The sequence below is a fragment of the Branchiostoma lanceolatum genome, chromosome 6 (genome assembly GCF_035083965.1).
Source record: "Branchiostoma lanceolatum isolate klBraLanc5 chromosome 6, klBraLanc5.hap2, whole genome shotgun sequence".
In the NCBI taxonomy this organism is placed as follows: Eukaryota; Metazoa; Chordata; class Leptocardii; order Amphioxiformes; family Branchiostomatidae; genus Branchiostoma; species Branchiostoma lanceolatum.
In genome coordinates this window covers 18,856,039-18,874,426 of record NC_089727.1, presented here as the reverse complement: position 1 = coordinate 18,874,426, position 18,388 = coordinate 18,856,039, and the positions used below count along the sequence as shown (strand labels likewise).

The 18,388-nt window shown below is 43.8% G+C and overlaps 1 protein-coding gene across 1 annotated transcript in view; it reads right to left on the bottom strand.

Moving 5' to 3' along the window:
• The window catches only part of LOC136437551 (protein furry homolog-like), a 58,860-nt gene that overhangs the window by 28,300 nt on the left and 12,172 nt on the right, over window positions 1–18,388 (bottom strand). Inside the window, exons 18-35 of the mRNA XM_066432167.1 lie at window positions 17,988–18,115; window positions 17,048–17,233; window positions 16,569–16,658; window positions 12,961–13,232; window positions 12,075–12,279; window positions 11,468–11,595; window positions 10,826–10,975; window positions 9,632–9,804; window positions 8,186–8,346; window positions 7,320–7,421; window positions 5,596–5,706; window positions 4,634–4,788; window positions 3,595–3,863; window positions 3,122–3,348; window positions 2,184–2,321; window positions 1,683–1,757; window positions 1,205–1,416; window positions 437–576 (exon numbers count right to left, since the gene is read on the bottom strand). Of these exons, the coding sequence (XP_066288264.1) occupies window positions 437–576; window positions 1,205–1,416; window positions 1,683–1,757; window positions 2,184–2,321; window positions 3,122–3,348; window positions 3,595–3,863; window positions 4,634–4,788; window positions 5,596–5,706; window positions 7,320–7,421; window positions 8,186–8,346; window positions 9,632–9,804; window positions 10,826–10,975; window positions 11,468–11,595; window positions 12,075–12,279; window positions 12,961–13,232; window positions 16,569–16,658; window positions 17,048–17,233; window positions 17,988–18,115 (2,922 nt within the window). The remainder of the gene's footprint in view (window positions 1–436; window positions 577–1,204; window positions 1,417–1,682; window positions 1,758–2,183; window positions 2,322–3,121; window positions 3,349–3,594; window positions 3,864–4,633; window positions 4,789–5,595; window positions 5,707–7,319; window positions 7,422–8,185; window positions 8,347–9,631; window positions 9,805–10,825; window positions 10,976–11,467; window positions 11,596–12,074; window positions 12,280–12,960; window positions 13,233–16,568; window positions 16,659–17,047; window positions 17,234–17,987; window positions 18,116–18,388) is intronic.

Below are 18,388 nucleotides of genomic sequence, written 5' to 3'. Positions count from 1 at the left end.
TGCATCACCCGAGTTTCAAAATCGCAGGAGAGTTGAGCATAGTTTTTGTCTGGGAATATACCGCTACTTTGAACGGGGCTCATTGACCTGGGAACATTGATTAAATTGCAGATAGATCAAAAACACTACCCAGAATTAGTAGCCTCTTCAACTGAACCATTGAACATGTGCTGTCATGTCTGATTATAACAACTAGTTCTACCACCTCTGAACTGTACTACCACTGCCACTCTGACAAGTATGATCTTTGCAGTCATATTTCCACTCACTTCCTGCCACTTCACTGACACTGTATTCAAAGATCTAGAGACACGCACAATGTACCAACATCAACAAACAGATGTAATGAAAATAAAGACTCTGTACACGGAGTCAACAAAAACCGTGTATCCAGTGGAAAAGAATGACTTAAAGACAAGCGACTGCCTTTACTGACCTTGTTCCTTACCCCTGTCGGCCTCTGCGGCAGGCTGCTGACGCATCATCGCCTCGTGGGACGCGGCGGACATGCAGGATGATATGGAACCCTGGGACGCCGTGCTGCGGTGAGAGCTCACCGAATCTGACCTGCTGACACTAACAAACAAACAAAAGCTTAGATTAAGAACAGAAATCAAGCAACAAGTTATTGTGGAAGATGAATAATATACATTGTACTCTTGTGTCATGTTTTCCTAATAATGGCAAATAAAGCACAACTTACCATAAGCCAATTCTAAGTGAACCAACATCACTGGTTTGAAGCATGTCCATTATCACATACATTGTCAAGTTAAATATAACGTTGACGTCGTCGACTGCCACAATAATTTTTCAAAAATGGTGAATTTACTAATTTATCATTATTCAGTAATCCCTGAGGTATGCACACCTCTGTATCCAAGACATTTTTGAGAAAGGCTATAAGTTAATAACACTTTTTAAAAAATGTGGCAGTCTTATAATAAGTGTGGTCGGCAGAACTATGAGACTTCAGGCTATACAAAAATACCAGTAATGTTGATTGAAATTTTCAGCTGAAAATGCACCAAGCTACATGTAGGTGCATGTTCAAGATTCAAGATCAAATATTGATTCAGAAGTACCACGATGATAACAGCGTCTAGCATGCTCTACCTCTGCATTCATTAGAGATCTTATACATTGTGACTAAGTCTTTGATGTTTAATGTCTATTTAATGTATAATAAGAAATAATTTCCTACCCAGTTGCCTCCTCAGTTTTGTGCATGGAGTGAGAAGAGAAGCGCCGACTGGGCGTGTCCCTCTCCACGCCCAGCTCTCCGTGGGGCAGCTCCCCGGGACTCTCCGTTCCCGCGGAACCTGTGCTCGCAGACGATGTCTTCCGACTGCAGCTCAGGCGGTAATATGGTGGCTCCGCTATTCGCTCTGCCACCGCGTTCACAATCTCTACAGACTGTAGTAGGGGAGAGTAACATTACAGTCAACCAATCATTTAGTGTTTAGCAAATCGTTTTTATTTCTTATTCATTCTAGGACTTTTGAAAATACAATAAAAATTTACTTTTCTTTGACCTACATGTACTAGTGAGAATTACCGTAACCATGTACTCAAAAAAGCGGTTCGTATTTAAGTGTATTAACTACAGCTTATCTGGCTAAATTACCCTCCCTATCCCATGACCTCTGAACCATAACCCCTGACCTTTGACCCTGACCCACCTGTAGCTCGTTCATCAGCTCCTCCACCATCTGGTCTGGCTTGGCACGACACAGGTAGATCACTGCTCTTTTCACCTGGTAACGAGGAATAGCTACACATGTATCAATTAAGCACAGCAATTACATGTACAATATATTGGTTGACTTCTCTTTTTTTCTGATAAAACCAAATGCAGTGGGCAGGCAAGTGAGAAATAAACAGGCTTCCTGATATAAAGTGAATTACTACCACAAGCTTAAGGACCACAATTCTTAACTGAATACTCAGAAGCCTGAGGATTCGTCAATAATTCCGATGAGTAACATTTTTTCAGTTGGAGAACAATTCATTTCTCATAATGTCATATAATTTTCAAGCAAGTTGCTACAGAACCAACCGCCAGCAAGAATTTAAGGCAGCCTTTTGCATAACAAGACCGCTGAAAGTTTGTCAACATGAGCACGACTGCCCAAAGGATGCCCTCAGTTTGTGATCAAACAACGAAAGTACTGCGCTCTTACATAAGGTAGTAGGTCCGGCTGTGTGGTGATCCCGGCCATGTTAATGAGATACTCCAGGATGACGTGCAGGTTGTTGGGCCAGTGTTGGACCATCGTCGCCCAGAACTGTTCCACAGCACGCGGGTGTTCATCTCCATACTACACAACAAACAAACAAACAAAAACATAACAGCATCCAGAAAAGATAACCTTTGATAACTTTGATTTCACTGCTGTGGCGTTTTGTCAGGCTGTCCCTTAGCAAGCCTGACTAAACCACACTTCTGGCAGCTTTTACACTGGTCAGGCCACTAGAAGCTTGATGCCTAAAGGTCAGGAGAAGTGGAGACATCCTAATAAAGCCTGTTGATTTATGCAATATCATGTGCTAACATGAGCAAATTATTGCCAGACATACAAATGTAGAACTGTCTTTTAATCTGGTGTTGGAGATTGTGATGACTGGTTTCCATAGTGACAGAGAATTCTAAGCTCCCATTGGGCAGATTTTGATAGTAACAAGGAATCATGAGCTACTATTTGGAGGTACTTCTCATTTTCAAATCAGTATCCTGTATTAGAGGTGAACAGCCACTGTGACAAACAACACTGGGGAGAGCTCAAAAGAGCCCTAGACAGTAAGAGTCTGTGTTACACAGACAGGTAGGAGCTCCATAGAGCCTTGGACAGGGAGAGTTGTGATACACAGACTAGTTTCCTGCATCCTCTTCCCTAACCCTAACCCTTACCCTACCCCTAAACCTTACCCTAACCCTTACCCTAACCCTAACCCTAAACCTTACCCTAACCCTAAACCTTCAACCCTAACCCTTACCCTAACCCTAACCCTAACCCTTACCCTAACCCTAACCCTAACCCTAACCCTAAACCTTACCCTAACCCTAAACCTTACCCTAACCCTAACCCTCATCTCCCATATAGTGACCCTACTCCCATACCTTAGCAGTGATATACAGCAGGTTGTTGAGGATCATGTTGGTGGCCTGCACCGACCCCCACCCCTCCCCACGCAGCACCCGGTCGCCGCGACGATCCTGGCTCGACACGGTCGACGCCGGCGAGAAGAACTCGTCCACCAGCTCCAGGTTCTGTAGCCATGGCAACAGGTACTCCATCATGACCTGCCGACCCTCGGGGTGCGCGCGGTGGAGACGATGGCTGATCTCTGTAAGGAAGAAGGCACGGCCGTTATGTAACATGCACTAAGTTCAAGCAACTGCTAACTTGTTGGTCATGCATGAACTAAATCGGAGATATTCTGACCTAAAACACATCAAGGGTCAACTTAACACCATTGCCTGGATGAACTTTTACCTGACTGGATAGGGAGAGTGAACTCTGACCTGACTGCATATGAGGAAGACTGAACTCTGACCTGACTACATTCTTTTCAGCGAGAGTGAACTCTGACCTGAGAACATGGGTATGGTGAACTCCGGGTGTTGTCTGGAGAGCTCCTGGGACAGAAACATCTGGGACTTGGTGAAGGTGGCCGGGAGATGTGACCCCGTCAAGGTCACGGTGCTGCCAGACAGGTCCTCGGGGTTGTCGGGTTCGCCGAAGAAGCGGTTATCGAGAACCTGTAGTAGCTGTAGCGCCATGTCCCTGATCTCGTTACAGGGGTCACCGGTCTTGAACAGGGTCACGTTCAGGACGGACACCATGTCACATGGGTAGTCTCTGCAAGGTCAACACAACACAAGAAAGGAAGGTTAAAGGTTAAAGATCATTTTCAGGATCTGCAAAGTCTCTAAAACACAAGACAGGTTATCAATAAGGTCAGCTAGATGTTTAACCTACAGACACCTGCATGAAGTGGGATTAAATTCAATAGGCATGTTCATGGATCTAACTGTGATGTGCAGGTCAAAGGTGAAGGTCCCAGGTAAACCTTTCTTGTGTCGACCATGCTTTATACATGCCCGGATATATATGGCCTCTGTCATTCGGTTTGCATAACAATATCCAGACGAGTTTTGTTTGTGTCTTATAATATACAGGACAACCCCTTGGATTGTTATACAGCATAACAAAGGGCCTGTATTTACCAATCAGACTGGAAAAATTGAAAGACTTCTCTCTGAGTTAAAGGCCTCCCTCAAACAAAATTTGTTTGTCACTACTTTTAGTTCTTTTGCCAATGTAGCATGCTTAGTCCAGTGGTAACTGGAACTAGAAGCCGTGAGTACGATTCCGGCTGTGTCGCTCACCCGACATGCACACTACCGGGACGCAAAGCTGTGGTCCACTGTTCATTGTGTTTGTCGAAAAGAGCTAAGGGAATTTCCCCGGTACAATGAACCTGTAAATTCTGTACAAAGTGTCTGTCTTCTCTGTCACAATTAGTTGAAGAATAGCTCTTCAGTGAGCTAAACTGGATCAATATCACTTTCTTTCCTTTACAATTCAACATTGGCGATAAAAAGACCTGTAGTAGGATCGGTTCTGACCTTTCACACAGCACGGCTGCGAGCGCGTGGAAGCAGCCGGCGGCGACCAGTCGTGACCCCGTGTAGCAACGATCCACGGCCCAGCTCAGCACCGTCGGCACCTCCGGGTTCAAGGTCAACAGAAGGACAACGGTCTCTCTCCCCAGCTGGTGAACCTGTGGCAGAGAAACTGGTGTCAAAAATGCCTCCATTTTTACCCCCCTCCCATCCAGCAATCCGTAGGCAAACTGTTTCTACACTCACCATCTGAATCATTTGTCTAAACATATGTGTATCTGTAGTAAAATATTATTCAATTTTTTTATTTCCAAAAACCTCGAAAAATGAAGCTTAATAATCATGATGCCATTTTGTTAGCTGACACAATGCGACTTAGCTACGGCTTGCATATTTAGCCTAGCTTACCTAGTTAACTCTTCTATAAGTGTGTTGGTGTGTGGATGTGTGTTGGGTTCTTTTATGTTACTTCACTCAAAAAGGAAGTGAAGTATTGTTTGTTTGCTTGTCAGTCTGTGGCTCTTTGTATGTGTGTGTGTGTCTGTGTGTGTGTGTGTGTGTTTGTGTGTGTGTGTTTGTGTGTGTGTGTGTGTGTGTGTGTGTGTGTGTTCGTGTGTGTGTGCTCGTGTGTGTGTGTGTGTTTGTGTGTGTGTGTGTGTGTGTGTTTGTGTGTGTGTGTGTGTGTGTGTTTGTGTGTGTGTGTGTGTGTGTGTGTTTCTAACTACAAAGCAGTATGAGTGATTACGTCATTGGCTATGATGGTAAAAGGGGTGAAGTCTGCCATTTTCTTTGTCTTGTTGGAAATGGTTTGCCTAGTTAACATACATAGCTGTCAGAATCTGTTTGAAAGGTACTTATCTCAGACCAGTGTTGTAACTATCACTTACCCTGCACTAACCAGGAACTAACTAACATCAAACTGTCACTAACTAACCATCGATAGTAACCAACTTCCTCTAACTCACCCTGTCATCCTGACAGTCCAGTATGGAGTCCAGCCAGTTGTACAGGTACCCGTCTTGTGACAGCGCCGTGCTGTCAAACACCGGCCCTGAGCACAGCACCGCTGACATAGCCTACAGGGAACAGCAATGATGTGGTCAATTCCTGGCTTAGAAAAAACTTTCAGACTTTAAATTGTGTCTATCTTCATGTAGGCTTGATTGGTGAGACAAAGAAGATCAGTGATCATGTAGATTTTTTTTTAAGAACCAGATTTTTTTTTTTGAGATTGGACAAAATAGAAAGGAATTTATCTAAATCAATATTCCAGCTTACACAATTATGCTATTTTTTATAATTACTCAGTGGTTGTAATCAAAGGACAGAGATAGAGTTTGTACAGCGCATAGCTTTCATTTAGGCTCATATAGCTTTGATTTAGTTTGAAAGCCTTCTTTTTTAACAAGTACAATGAACGACAAAGGATGGCTTGACATTTTCTTGGTAATGCAAAAAGACAGAACTTTCCAGAAAGACTGCTACGTTCTCTTTTGCCGAATGTTTGATGCAATGTGCTTTACAACTTGTGTGTGCTTTATGAGAGCACTACACTGAAAGGATTTCTGGTAATACACATTGTATATGTCATTGTTGTGTAACACAATCTTCTTCTGTCAAACTCGTAAACACGTAATGCTTGACACAAAGCGTACTGCTTTTTCCGTAGCTGACAGTGAAACGCAGCTTGCTATAGCCAAAGCACATTGGGTCGACCCTACACATCTTGATAAGTGTGTTGGGTTCTTTTACGTTTGAAGGTCATGATCAGCATGAAGGTCAAATGCAAATATCTCTACAGCTGAGCGTACTTGACAGTTCGTTGCTGTATGAAGCAGAATGGATAGCTGTGTGATTGAAAAGGGGATAGAAACTGTTCAAGTTCAGTAGTTTGTTTGTCTTCAGCCACCCTGAACCCTGGAAAGTATGAGAGAGAAAGAGTTCGTTGAGAGGGAGGCGAAAGCCATATAAAGCAACTCCACATGCAGACAGTAAGAATGGGCATCAAGTTTACAAAATCCCTTTTTCTGCATAGTATATTTCAAAATGTACTTGCAGTCTGGTGCAGGTAAAGCTGTCATCATACCATCAATGATTTTGGCTGAATTTGTTGACCATCAAATGCCAGGTTGCTGTATTCCAATTTTTTTTCACCTGATATCTAACCTAACACATTGAAAAGGGATTGGTGAACTGTGAGCATGAAAGAATGCATGCCTAAAAATTGCTATTAGTAAGTGATTGAAAGGACGAAGATATCCTTTAGATCACACAGATTCATCGAGCAAGTTACATTCTCTGTGTGACGGTTGCTTCAGTCATGTTTAAAATTACCTGGCTCATTCAAAAGTACCTGCACCAGACAAAGTTCAAAAGTTTGAAGAAATCAAACAGCAGATTACATGTTTTTCAGATCAACCCAAGTTTCAGTTCAACCCAAAAAAGTCAATCCTACAACCACCCCCCTCCCCAACCCCCAAGGTCGTAGAGGACCAGCCCAGTCTTAGTTCTGCTCTTTAAGCCTCAACCATCGTCCTGTAAGACATAAGAAAGCTCAAGTCGTCCTGCAAAAGACAAGAAGGTGCGAGAGTCAGACAGCCAAGAAGCACCAAGCAGCCACAACAGCCAGGACCCCGCCTGGTTACCACCAGGACCACGCCTGGTTACCACCAGGACCCCGCCTGGTTACCTTGAACGACGTCTTCCCAAAGTCTTCAAGACTCTCGTCGAGACTGCAGAACCGGCCGGGAGGAGCCCAGGTCGCTGTCAGGGGAAGGTCGTCTGGCAGTTTCTTAGGGTGCAAAAATATTTTTAATCTTTAATGTCAACATTTTTGGTGCTTAAGTGCAATTTACATTTAATCTGTAACATTCAATCATGGCTCTAGCCAACTTTTAATTCTTTTCCGCCATCCAAAAGTCCCAAGGAGGGTATCAAGTTATTCCGTCGTTGTGTACAAATTTCTGTCATTCTATTCAAATATTTACATTTAAATATTTTTAGTCAGCAATTTTGGTTTGTCATGGTTATAGGAATGGTTGTGAAATTTTCCATCATTCATACACAGCAAATTTCTGTCGAGTGACGGAATGACAGTTGCTGGCTAGAGCCCTGTATTCAATTTTTGAAAGAAGGAAAGGACTGATTCCAGTTGGGACAGTATCCACCATGTTTCCTCCGTGTGATTAGTATGCAAATGTCACTGAATGTAATTTGATTACAAACTAAACCAATCAGAGTACCTGATTGCCTATACAATTCTCAATCTTACATGAGTTAATATCAAATTGTAAAAGGACAGTAAATACAGCTGATTGTGTACAAATTTTCTCTTTTTTTAAAGAGTCAATTTGAACGATCCCAGTTGGAACAGTATCCACCATGTATCCTCCTTGTAATTAGTACATGTAAGTAAATGTCACCGATGTAATTCAATTACAAAGTGACCAATCAGAGCACCTGAATGTTTAAAATTCTAAATGTTACTGTTAGTAACAAAATTTAATACCACAGTGTAGAAGGACAGTAAATGCAGCACATTGTAGCCTAACTCACCTGTAAAGACGACAGTTTGAGGTCCTTGTTTGCTTCAGTGCGACCGGATAACGTGCTGTCAACAGCGCCGAACGTCACACCAAACCGCCCGCACCAGTTCGCCAGTAAAAAGAACAGGCTGTAGCGCAGCTCCTGGGTCAACAGGGGGCGCCGCTGGTCCACTAAAGACAAGAGAAGTCAAACTATAACACACAACAGGAAACTACTAATAGTTAACTACAGAAACAGTACCCAGACTGCAATGCAGCCCCCAGTCAACAGGGGGTGCTGTTGGTCTACTACAGACAACAAAAGTCAAACTGTAATTCTAGCAGATAGCTAGGGTACATGTAACTACAGTGACTGTGAGTCTTGGAAGTATTTGTGGTCGTTCTATTTTCACGTTTTTTGCATTGCCTCTCTACCACGAAATCATGCCACAGTGAGAGTATGTTTGTGTTTCTGTGCTATTGTATTGTTTCAATCACAAACATGAAACACTGCGAAAACCTCCTTTCCGCAATACAATAAATGAATCTAAAATAACATTAATGTAGTGCACCCCTAGATCAGTAGGAGGCCTCACTTGTCCATCTCCCACTGACCTGGTATAGAACTGATCATTTTGTGCACGAAGCAAAAAGTAAAACTGTAACAGTAACTGTAACAAGACTGTACTGCAGCCCTGGGTCAATAGGGGGCATTGCTGGTCCACTACAGCCATCTCCCACTGACCTGGTATAGAGCGGATCATTTTGTGCATGAAGCCAAAAGTAAAACTGTAACAGTAACTGTAACAAGACTGTATTGCAGCCCTGGGTCAATAGGGGGCATCGCTAGTCCACTACAGCCATCTCCCACTGACCTGGTATAGAGCGGATCATCTTGTGCACAAAGCCAAAAGTAAAACTGTAACTACAACAGGTAACTACAGTAACTGTAACAAGACTGTAGTGCATCCCTCGGTCAATAGGGGGCATTGCTAGTCCACTACAGCCATCTCCCACTGACCTGGCATAGAGCGGATCATCTGTGCACAAAGCTAAGTAAAACTGCAACCAGAACACGTAACTTCAACAGTTACTGTTACAGTAACAAGACTGTAGTGCATCCCTCGGTCAATAGGGGGCATTGCTAGTCCACTACAGCCATCTCCCACTGACCTGGCATAGAGCGGATCATCTGTGCACAAAGCTAAGTAAAACTGCAACCAGAACACGTAACTTCAACAGTTACTGTTACAGTAACAAGACTGTAGTGCATCCCTCGGTCAATAGGGGGCATTGCTAGTCCACTACAGCCATCTCCCACTGACCTGGCATAGAGCGGATCATCTGTGCACAAAGCTAAGTAAAACTGCAACCAGAACACGTAACTTCAACAGTTACTGTTACAGTAACAAGACTGTAGTGCATCCCTCGGTCAATAGGGGGCATTGCTAGTCCACTACAGCCATCTCCCACTGACCTGGTATAGAGCGGATCATCTTGTGCACGAAGCCGCTGAAGTGCAGCCGGATGTCCTGCAGGGTGGGCGAGTCCTTGTCTCCCTCCGACTCCAGGAACATCCTCATCCCGTCCATGTACTCCACAAACAGGGGCACCAGCATGTTACTGTCCTTGTCTAGTGTGCCTGCACAACTGGGAAGGACAACAACAAAAATTGTTAAATGTTGGAATATTAAAACCCTTAAGCTGCCAGTCCCGACTTAATTAGGGATACAGAAATATGCCTTGTGTGCTGGACCCGGTTATAACCGGGATAGGGTATTCCCCAGAACAAAACAGCTTTGAGTGCGTGTAGCGCGCGAAGCCGGGAAGTTAGGGGAGTTAGCGCCGCCGGGTGTTTCGCGGGTTTCGTGAGGGAGGTCAGGGGTCAAACATTTTTGATTTTTACTTGGCTAAAAAACCTGGCAGCTTAAGGGTTAAATGCTAGAAAAAGCCCTCATCCCCAAGTCAAGGACATGTTTCACACATGCACGTGAGCTAAGACATAAAGACTGCACCTGTCTGAGAACACCCACCTGTAACTATGGAGACAGTACCATACAGATTGTGAACAAGAATATCTCACTGTAATTATGATGGAGACCATATCTATAAAGACTATAACTATGAAGACAGCAACCATGGAGACTATATCTGGAGATTATTACCATAAACATAGTACCCATGGAGACAAAAGGGGAGATGCAACAGATGGCATCTGTCCCTAGACCCTAAAATGATGAGAGAGCTAAAAATGTTTATAACATTGAAAAGCCTTTCTTCGGAGTACTTTGTGTGAAATCTTGGCAGTTTTGCAATGGCTATGTCAGGACAAATTTTTTTCAAAAAGTTAGTTGTAAAAATGACCTTTCTCCATCTTGGGGTTTTCATGAGATAGTGGTATGATTTTCAGCTTGCTCTTTGAAGCCAAAAGACCAATGTCAATACTCTGGTTGGGGGTTGTTTGCAGAATGGCCATATATTATTGGAAGTATGATAAATTGACGGTTAACATAACAAGTTTGCACTTCAGGGTAAGTTTTCAAGGTCTGAAGCATCACCCTCATAGAGACAGTCACTATAAACTTTAAGATTGTAACCATGAAGAACATAACCACGGAGACTGTTAACATGGAGACTGTAACCATGGTGATTGTAACCATGGCAACGTTACCTGTCTGAGAACACCCCGCTGTCTGCGACCAGCTCCAGGATCCTGCCCAGCTGGACCCGCAGACAGTCTCGCCTCCGCCGGCGCCGCATGTTCTCCTGTTTCCTCTCAAGAGCCTCCTTAATCAGGGAGTGCATCTCTTCTATCAACTCTCTGGAAAATAGATAAAAGTTAAGGTTAGGGTTATGGTGACCTTCCTAAACTCTCTGAGAAGATAAGGCAACGGATCATGGCCCTGCCTGGACAGTGCGTCCAACCTACCGAGCAGACAGCCAGCCAGCTTATCCTCCGAAAATTGGTGTGTAAAGATATAGAAACAGTTAAAATTTTGTGTAATTTTTCACTGAAAGAGTTGTAATCAACCCAATCTTAATCTACCAGCAAGATTTTCCCCACAAAATGCAGGAAATAGCATTTCAGAGGGTTAAGATTTCAAAATTTCCTGGGGGAGCATGCCCCAAGAACCATCTCGACAGGAAGGTCTGTCAATCAAAATTGAGATGACAGATAAACATTTCAAGCTGGCTAGAACACTGATCTAAATGTTCTTGTTCGAATCCCTAGCAGCCCTTTTGGAAACTTAAGGAAATTAACACCTATTTCCCACTCAACCAGTACTTAAGACATAAGAGGCTTCTGCATTACCTGAAGACGTGAGCATTGGTTCTCCCCAGCCCGGCCACCACGGCCCCCTGTACATCAACGCTCTCCGACCGGATCAGCGGTACCAGCAGTTTGAACAGGTGGCTACCCGAGGGGGAGGGGGGCACAAACTGGGAGGGATGGGGAAACAAAATGGATTGATTGAAAGACTCACGGACAAAGAAATATCAAGGAGTTAGAAACAGTCCATTGTCAAAACAAAGTAAGATGTGTACATTTTGTAGTAGCAGTTACAAAGAAATAGATGAAATTCTGATGAGACTACACTAATACTACACTAATCTACAGGGCAGCATACACTTCTTATTTCTTACTACAGCTGCAAAAGGTATAGGACCTGTTATATTTAAGATGACATCACATAAATAGAGATCATTTTGTACCGACAAATGGTTTCATTAAAGCTGAATGAACAAACATTGAAGTTGGCACAACTTGCTGTTCAGCAATGCCAAAAATTGAATACTGTAAGCGAAAATACTTTTAAATTCGATGTACATCAAAATTAATGTTCAATATCTACATGTAAGTGTCCTTCCAAATCTGGACAAGAGTTCCTTCCATCTACCCTATGTTTTCATTGGCCCACCTTGTTATCTGCTCGCTCTGAAGACAGACTATCCGGCGAGGCGCTGAGAATGTCCGGAGACACGGGCCTGGCCACCAGCCCGCAGCTGGGTGGCGCGATGCGACAGGCAAACACGAGATAGTTCCGCCACAGGCCGATGTACTCGTCCGTTGCACACGGCATCTTCTTGGTGCCGCGCAGACTCCCTCCCTGGTTGGCTGGGTTGCTGAAAACAAGAGCACACATCAAGACGAGATTAGATATATAATGTCAAAAGTCTTGTCAACCACACTTAAGTTACAGATGCTGTTACTTCATTTAGTTAAGACAAAGGAGGTTTTTATTGTGTTTTAAGTTCGAATAATTCTGCAATAAATCTAATGACACAACAAAAAATGCATATTCACGATGTCATGACTTTGCAATGTGTGGTCAATTTGAGTGGTCACTAGGATAATAAAACCTTCAGGAACATTTACAGTTGATCATAGCTACTGACAAATACAAGTCACCTTGGCTTTGGAAAGATTTAAAAAACTAAGAAATTCAAACGTCTTACAACGTTTTGAGACCTTCATTATTTCTATAACTCTAGAAAATATGAATAATGAGAGAAAAGAGTATTTCTTGATTGTTAAGTGCATCTTCGAAACTGTTGAAATGATTTTAATTTATAAAAAAATGCTGATATTCATTTATTGAATTATGTATAATGTATTCAGGATTCGCAGAGCATAAGATAAAAAAAGTAGCTGAATGTATAGTCGTACAATTCATGTTATTGCTAAAGCATATAAGAGGGTACATGTACATTTTATTGGTTATAGTATTTATTCTCCACTGCTTCTGCAAGTGGTGTAAAAGGAAATGACTGTTATAGATTTGACCATATACTAAAAATACTCACTTTGGGTCGATGTGTGAGAACAGTGTAGTAAGGCGACAGTAACTGTCAGGCCAGGCAAAACTGACGGCTGCCGGACAGTGAAGGGGGAGGTTCTTGTACCACAGGAACCCTGCGAGACACAGCGACCAGGGATCATACACGTACGCGCTCCACGGCGGAGGCACAACAACCTTAGGGTGGGGCTCTCCGACCGTATCGTGTACGCCGCCGATCCACGCTTGTCTGTCGGCCAACCACTGCAGGTCTATGGTGGGCGTAGAAAGGACGGCGGCCTGAATCGGAAAAAAACAAACATTTTCACGATATGTGTCATTCACACTGACAATCACACTGAATACTGTAGATGCAGAAATGGTTGAGGTGGTTATATGTTTGCGTTTTTTTGCAGCGACCGTATCACTGCAAACTTAAAACCAAAACTAAATACTGTAAATGCAGAAATGGTTGTGGTAGTTTTATATTCGAATTTTTTTGCAGCGACCGTTTCACCGCAAACTTAAAACTACTGCAAACGTTTATGTCCAATGCTGTAACAGTATGTGACTATAGCACTACAGCAAACTTAAAACCACCGCAAACACTTAATTTTGGCAGAAATAAAAACCATGCAAACCTAAATGCATGTATCCTCCTACAAAATTCACAGTGGCCCTGTCCCTGGTGCTGAACTTACAGTGACACTAATGATCATTCTACTTACTTCACACTGGGCCTGTCCCTGGTGCTGAACTTACATTCACACTGATTATCCTCCTACAGACTTCACACTTGTCCTGTCCCTGGTGCTGAACTTCCATTCACACTGATTATCCTCCTACTGACTTCACACTGGTCCTGTCCCTGGTCCTAAACTTACATTCACACTGATTATCCTCCTACTGACTTCACACTGGTCCTGTACCCGGTGCTGAACTTACATTCACACTGATTATCCTCCTACTGAATTCACACTGGTCCTGTCCCTGGTGCTGAACTTACAGTAACACTGATTATCCTCCTACTGACTTCACACTGGTCCTGTCCCTGGTGCTGAACTTACATTCACACTGATTATCCTCCTACTGACTTCACACTGGTCCTGTCCCTGGTGCTGAACTTACATTCACACTGATTATCCTCCTACTGACTTCACACTGGTCCTGTCCCTGGTGCTGAACTTACATTCACACTGATTATCCTCCTACTGACTTCACACTGGTCCTGTCCCCGGTGCTGAACTTACATTCACACTGATTATCCTCCTACTGACTTCACACTGGTCCTGTCCCTGGTGCTGAACTTACATTAACACTGATTATTCTCCTACTGACTTCACACTGGTCCTGTCCCTGGTGCTGAACTTACATTCACACTGATTATCCTCCTACTGACTTCACACTGGTCCTGTCCCTAGTGCTGAACTTACATTCACATTGATTATCCTCCTACTGACTTCACACTGGTCCTGTCCCTGGTGCTGAACTTATATTTACACTGATTGTCCTCCTACTGACTTCACACTGGTCCTGTCCCTGGTGCTGAACTTACATTCACACTGATTATCCTCCTACTGACTTCACACTGGTCCTGTCCCTGGTGCTGAACTTATATTTACACTGATTGTCCTCCTACTGACTTCACACTGGTCCTGTCCCTGGTGCTGAACTTACAGTAACACTGATTATCCTCCTACTGACTTCACACTGGTCCTGTCCCTGGTGCTGAACTTACATTCACACTGATTATCCTCCTACTGACTTCACACTGGTCCTGTCCCTAGTGCTGAACTTACATTCACATTGATTATCCTCCTACTGACTTCACACTGGTCCTGTCCCTGGTGCTGAACTTATATTTACACTGATTATCCTCCTACTGACTTCACACTGGTCCTGTCCCTGGTGCTGAACTTACATTCACACTGATTATCCTCCTACTGACTTCACACTGGTCCTGTCCCTGGTGCTGAACTTACATTCACACTGATTATCCTCCTACTGACTTCACACTTGTCCTGTCCCTGGTGCTGAACTTACATTCACACTGATTATCCTCCTACTGACTTCACACTGGTCCTGTCCCTGGTCCTAAACTTACATTCACACTGATTATCCTCCTACTGACTTCACACTGGTCCTGTCCCCGGTGCTGAACTTACATTCACACTGATTATCCTCCTACTGAATTCACACTGGTCCTGTCCCTGGTGCTGAACTTACATTCACACTGATTATCCTCCTACTGACTTCACACTGGTCCTGTCCCCGGTGCTGAACTTACAGTAACACTGATTATCCTCCTACTGACTTCACACTGGTCCTGTCCCTGGTGCTGAACTTACATTCACACTGATTATCCTCCTACTGACTTCACACTGGTCCTGTACCCGGTGCTGAACTTACATTCACACTGATTATCCTCCTACTGAATTCACACTGGTCCTGTCCCTGGTGCTGAACTTACAGTAACACTGATTATTCTCCTACTGACTTCACACTGGTCCTGTCCCTGGTGCTGAACTTACATTCACACTGATTATCCTCCTACTGACTTCACACTGGTCCTGTCCCTAGTGCTGAACTTACATTCACATTGATTATCCTCCTACTGACTTCACACTGGTCCTGTCCCTGGTGCTGAACTTATATTTACACTGATTGTCCTCCTACTGACTTCACACTGGTCCTGTCCCTGGTGCTGAACTTACAGTAACACTGATTATCCTCCTACTGACTTCACACTGGTCCTGTCCCTGGTGCTGAACTTATATTTACACTGATTGTCCTCCTACTGACTTCACACTGGTCCTGTCCCTGGTGCTGAACTTACAGTAACACTGATTATCCTCCTACTGACTTCACACTGGTCCTGTCCCTGGTGCTGAACTTACATTCACACTGATTATCCTCCTACTGACTTCACACTGGTCCTGTCCCTAGTGCTGAACTTACATTCACATTGATTATCCTCCTACTGACTTCACACTGGTCCTGTCCCTGGTGCTGAACTTATATTTACACTGATTATCCTCCTACTGACTTCACACTGGTCCTGTCCCTGGTGCTGAACTTACAGTAACACTGATTATCCTCCTACTGACTTCACACTGGTCCTGTCCCTGGTGCTGAACTTACATTCACACTGATTATCCTCCTACTGACTTCACACTGGTCCTGTCCCTGGTGCTGAACTTACATTCACACTGATTGTCCTCCTACTGACTTCACACTGGTCCTGTCCCTGGTGCTGAACTTATATTTACACTGATTGTCCTCCTACTGACTTCACGCTGGCCCTGTCCCTGGTGCTGAACTTACATTCACACTGATTATCCTCCTACTGACTTCACACTGGTCCTGCCCCTGGTGCTGAACTTACATTCACACTGATTATCCTCCTACTGACTTCACACTGGCCCTGTCCCTGGTGCTGAACTTACATTCACACTGATTATCCTCCTACTGACTTCACACTGGTCCTGTCCCTGATGCTGAACTTACATTCACACTGAATATCCTCCTACTGACTTCACACTGGTCCTGTCCCTGGTGCTAAACTTACATTGTACATTCTCTATTAGATAACACTTAACCTTCATGGTGAGTATGCTCATTTGTTTGTTTGTTTACCTTCTCTGCTGCTGCCAGGAATGGTAAACACGTCTCGACCACTGCAGGGCAGATTCTGTCCATCACGTCTATACAGGTCTCATCTTCTGTCTGTAGGATGGCAGGGTAGAATGCATTTTTTCAGTCATTAATGAAAAAACTTCAGGTATGCTGTCTAAGTAAAACAAGAAGATCTATCGGGTACATATTTCTAATCCAAAAGACAAAGGGAAAAACTGCAATAAATATCATCACAACTGAATAATGATATGATGACACCTTTGAATATTCAAAACTTGTTCCTGTCATGTGCATTGGACATCCCTATTGTATAAACAAGGGATTGCTTCACACTCCACCACAACACTACAAGGTCTAACAAAGGTTTTATATACTATAAACTCATTTATTTTCGTGGGGGCTTAATTTCCAGGTAGAACAGCGAAGGTGTTTTTGCGGTGTTTTAAGTTCAAAGATGAAACAACAGATTAAGTACTTACACTAGATCTGCCTGTTGTCCCGAGTAGTGTGCGGACTTCCTTCAGGATGATGACCCCCAGTTTCCTGGTGACCGGTCGACAGCTGCACAGGATGACCAGGGCGAACCCCTCCACGCGATGGAGCACCCTGGAGTGGGGGCTGCGGTCAAAGGGCATGTGGGGGGCCAGGTCGGGTGGGCCATACATCTGTAACAAGATTGGCAATAATAAAAAGACATGGCCATGGCGACGGTGGTTGTTGTTGCTTTAATTTTTACTGTACCCTGCTTAGGGCACTGATAGGTGGTGCTGTTTATACAGGATTTCTAACGAAGAGGGCTGATGATTACCTGTTCTGCCACAAATACAAACGCACACACAGTCAACAACAGCACAACTACATTCTACCATACTCCACCACCAGAACGAACATCGATCTCATCACAGCCTGAAAACTAAGAACAGCCCACTGATTAGGTTTCCACAATACACCTGAATGATTCTACTGCTGTCTGCATTAACAGCCACAAACTGTTTAAGAAAATATTAGATCTGAAGGACAAATATGTTCTGTTATGTAAATATCAGTGTATTGTTTGTATATGTGTACCTAGGACCTCCCTGAAAATCAGTGCCAAGACACTGAGGGAGCTACCCCTAGTAAAAGAATACAGAAATAAAAAGAAAAAAAATTTTCGACTGATCAGCTCCCGTCTTTGTAAAAGAATCAGTAACTCACTGCTTCTGTGACGTCATGTTATGCTCACCGAGTCAAGTGATCTGTCAGCATAACATGACGTCACAGATGTAGTGGATTGCTCATTCCTTGACAAAGACTGGAGCTGACCAGTCGAAAATGTGGGTAAGTCCAATTTGTTGTGTGGGCTTTTACAGTTTAAACTTCATTCAGAATGACAATGATGTTTATATTTCATTGTCGTGCATAAATTGTGTGTCCTACCCGGGTGTCGTAGAGCGCCTGGTCCGCAGTCCGCCAGTGCGTGAGAAACTGCACCAGCATGCGCAGCGAGCTGTCCAAGATCAGGGGGTGGGTGTCATGGACCTCCTTCAGGACAAACGCAATGAAACCTGGAGTAGTACAGCAACGGGATTAGAACGGTCTGCAGATCAGTTATTGCTCCCTCTAAATGTAAGTTTAGAGCTGAAATCCTCCCCTACCAAACTTGGCACCTATCCCCGATTCGAAGCCCTTGGACCACACAACTTTTGTGCAAGTGTAAGAATGTGTGACGCAAAGGATGTGTGACGCAATGGTAGCCGTTGCCGCAATGGAACGTAGAATGCTATTTGTTGTTTATTTGTTTCTATTTCTTTCGTACGTTTGCCGAACTTCAACGTCTT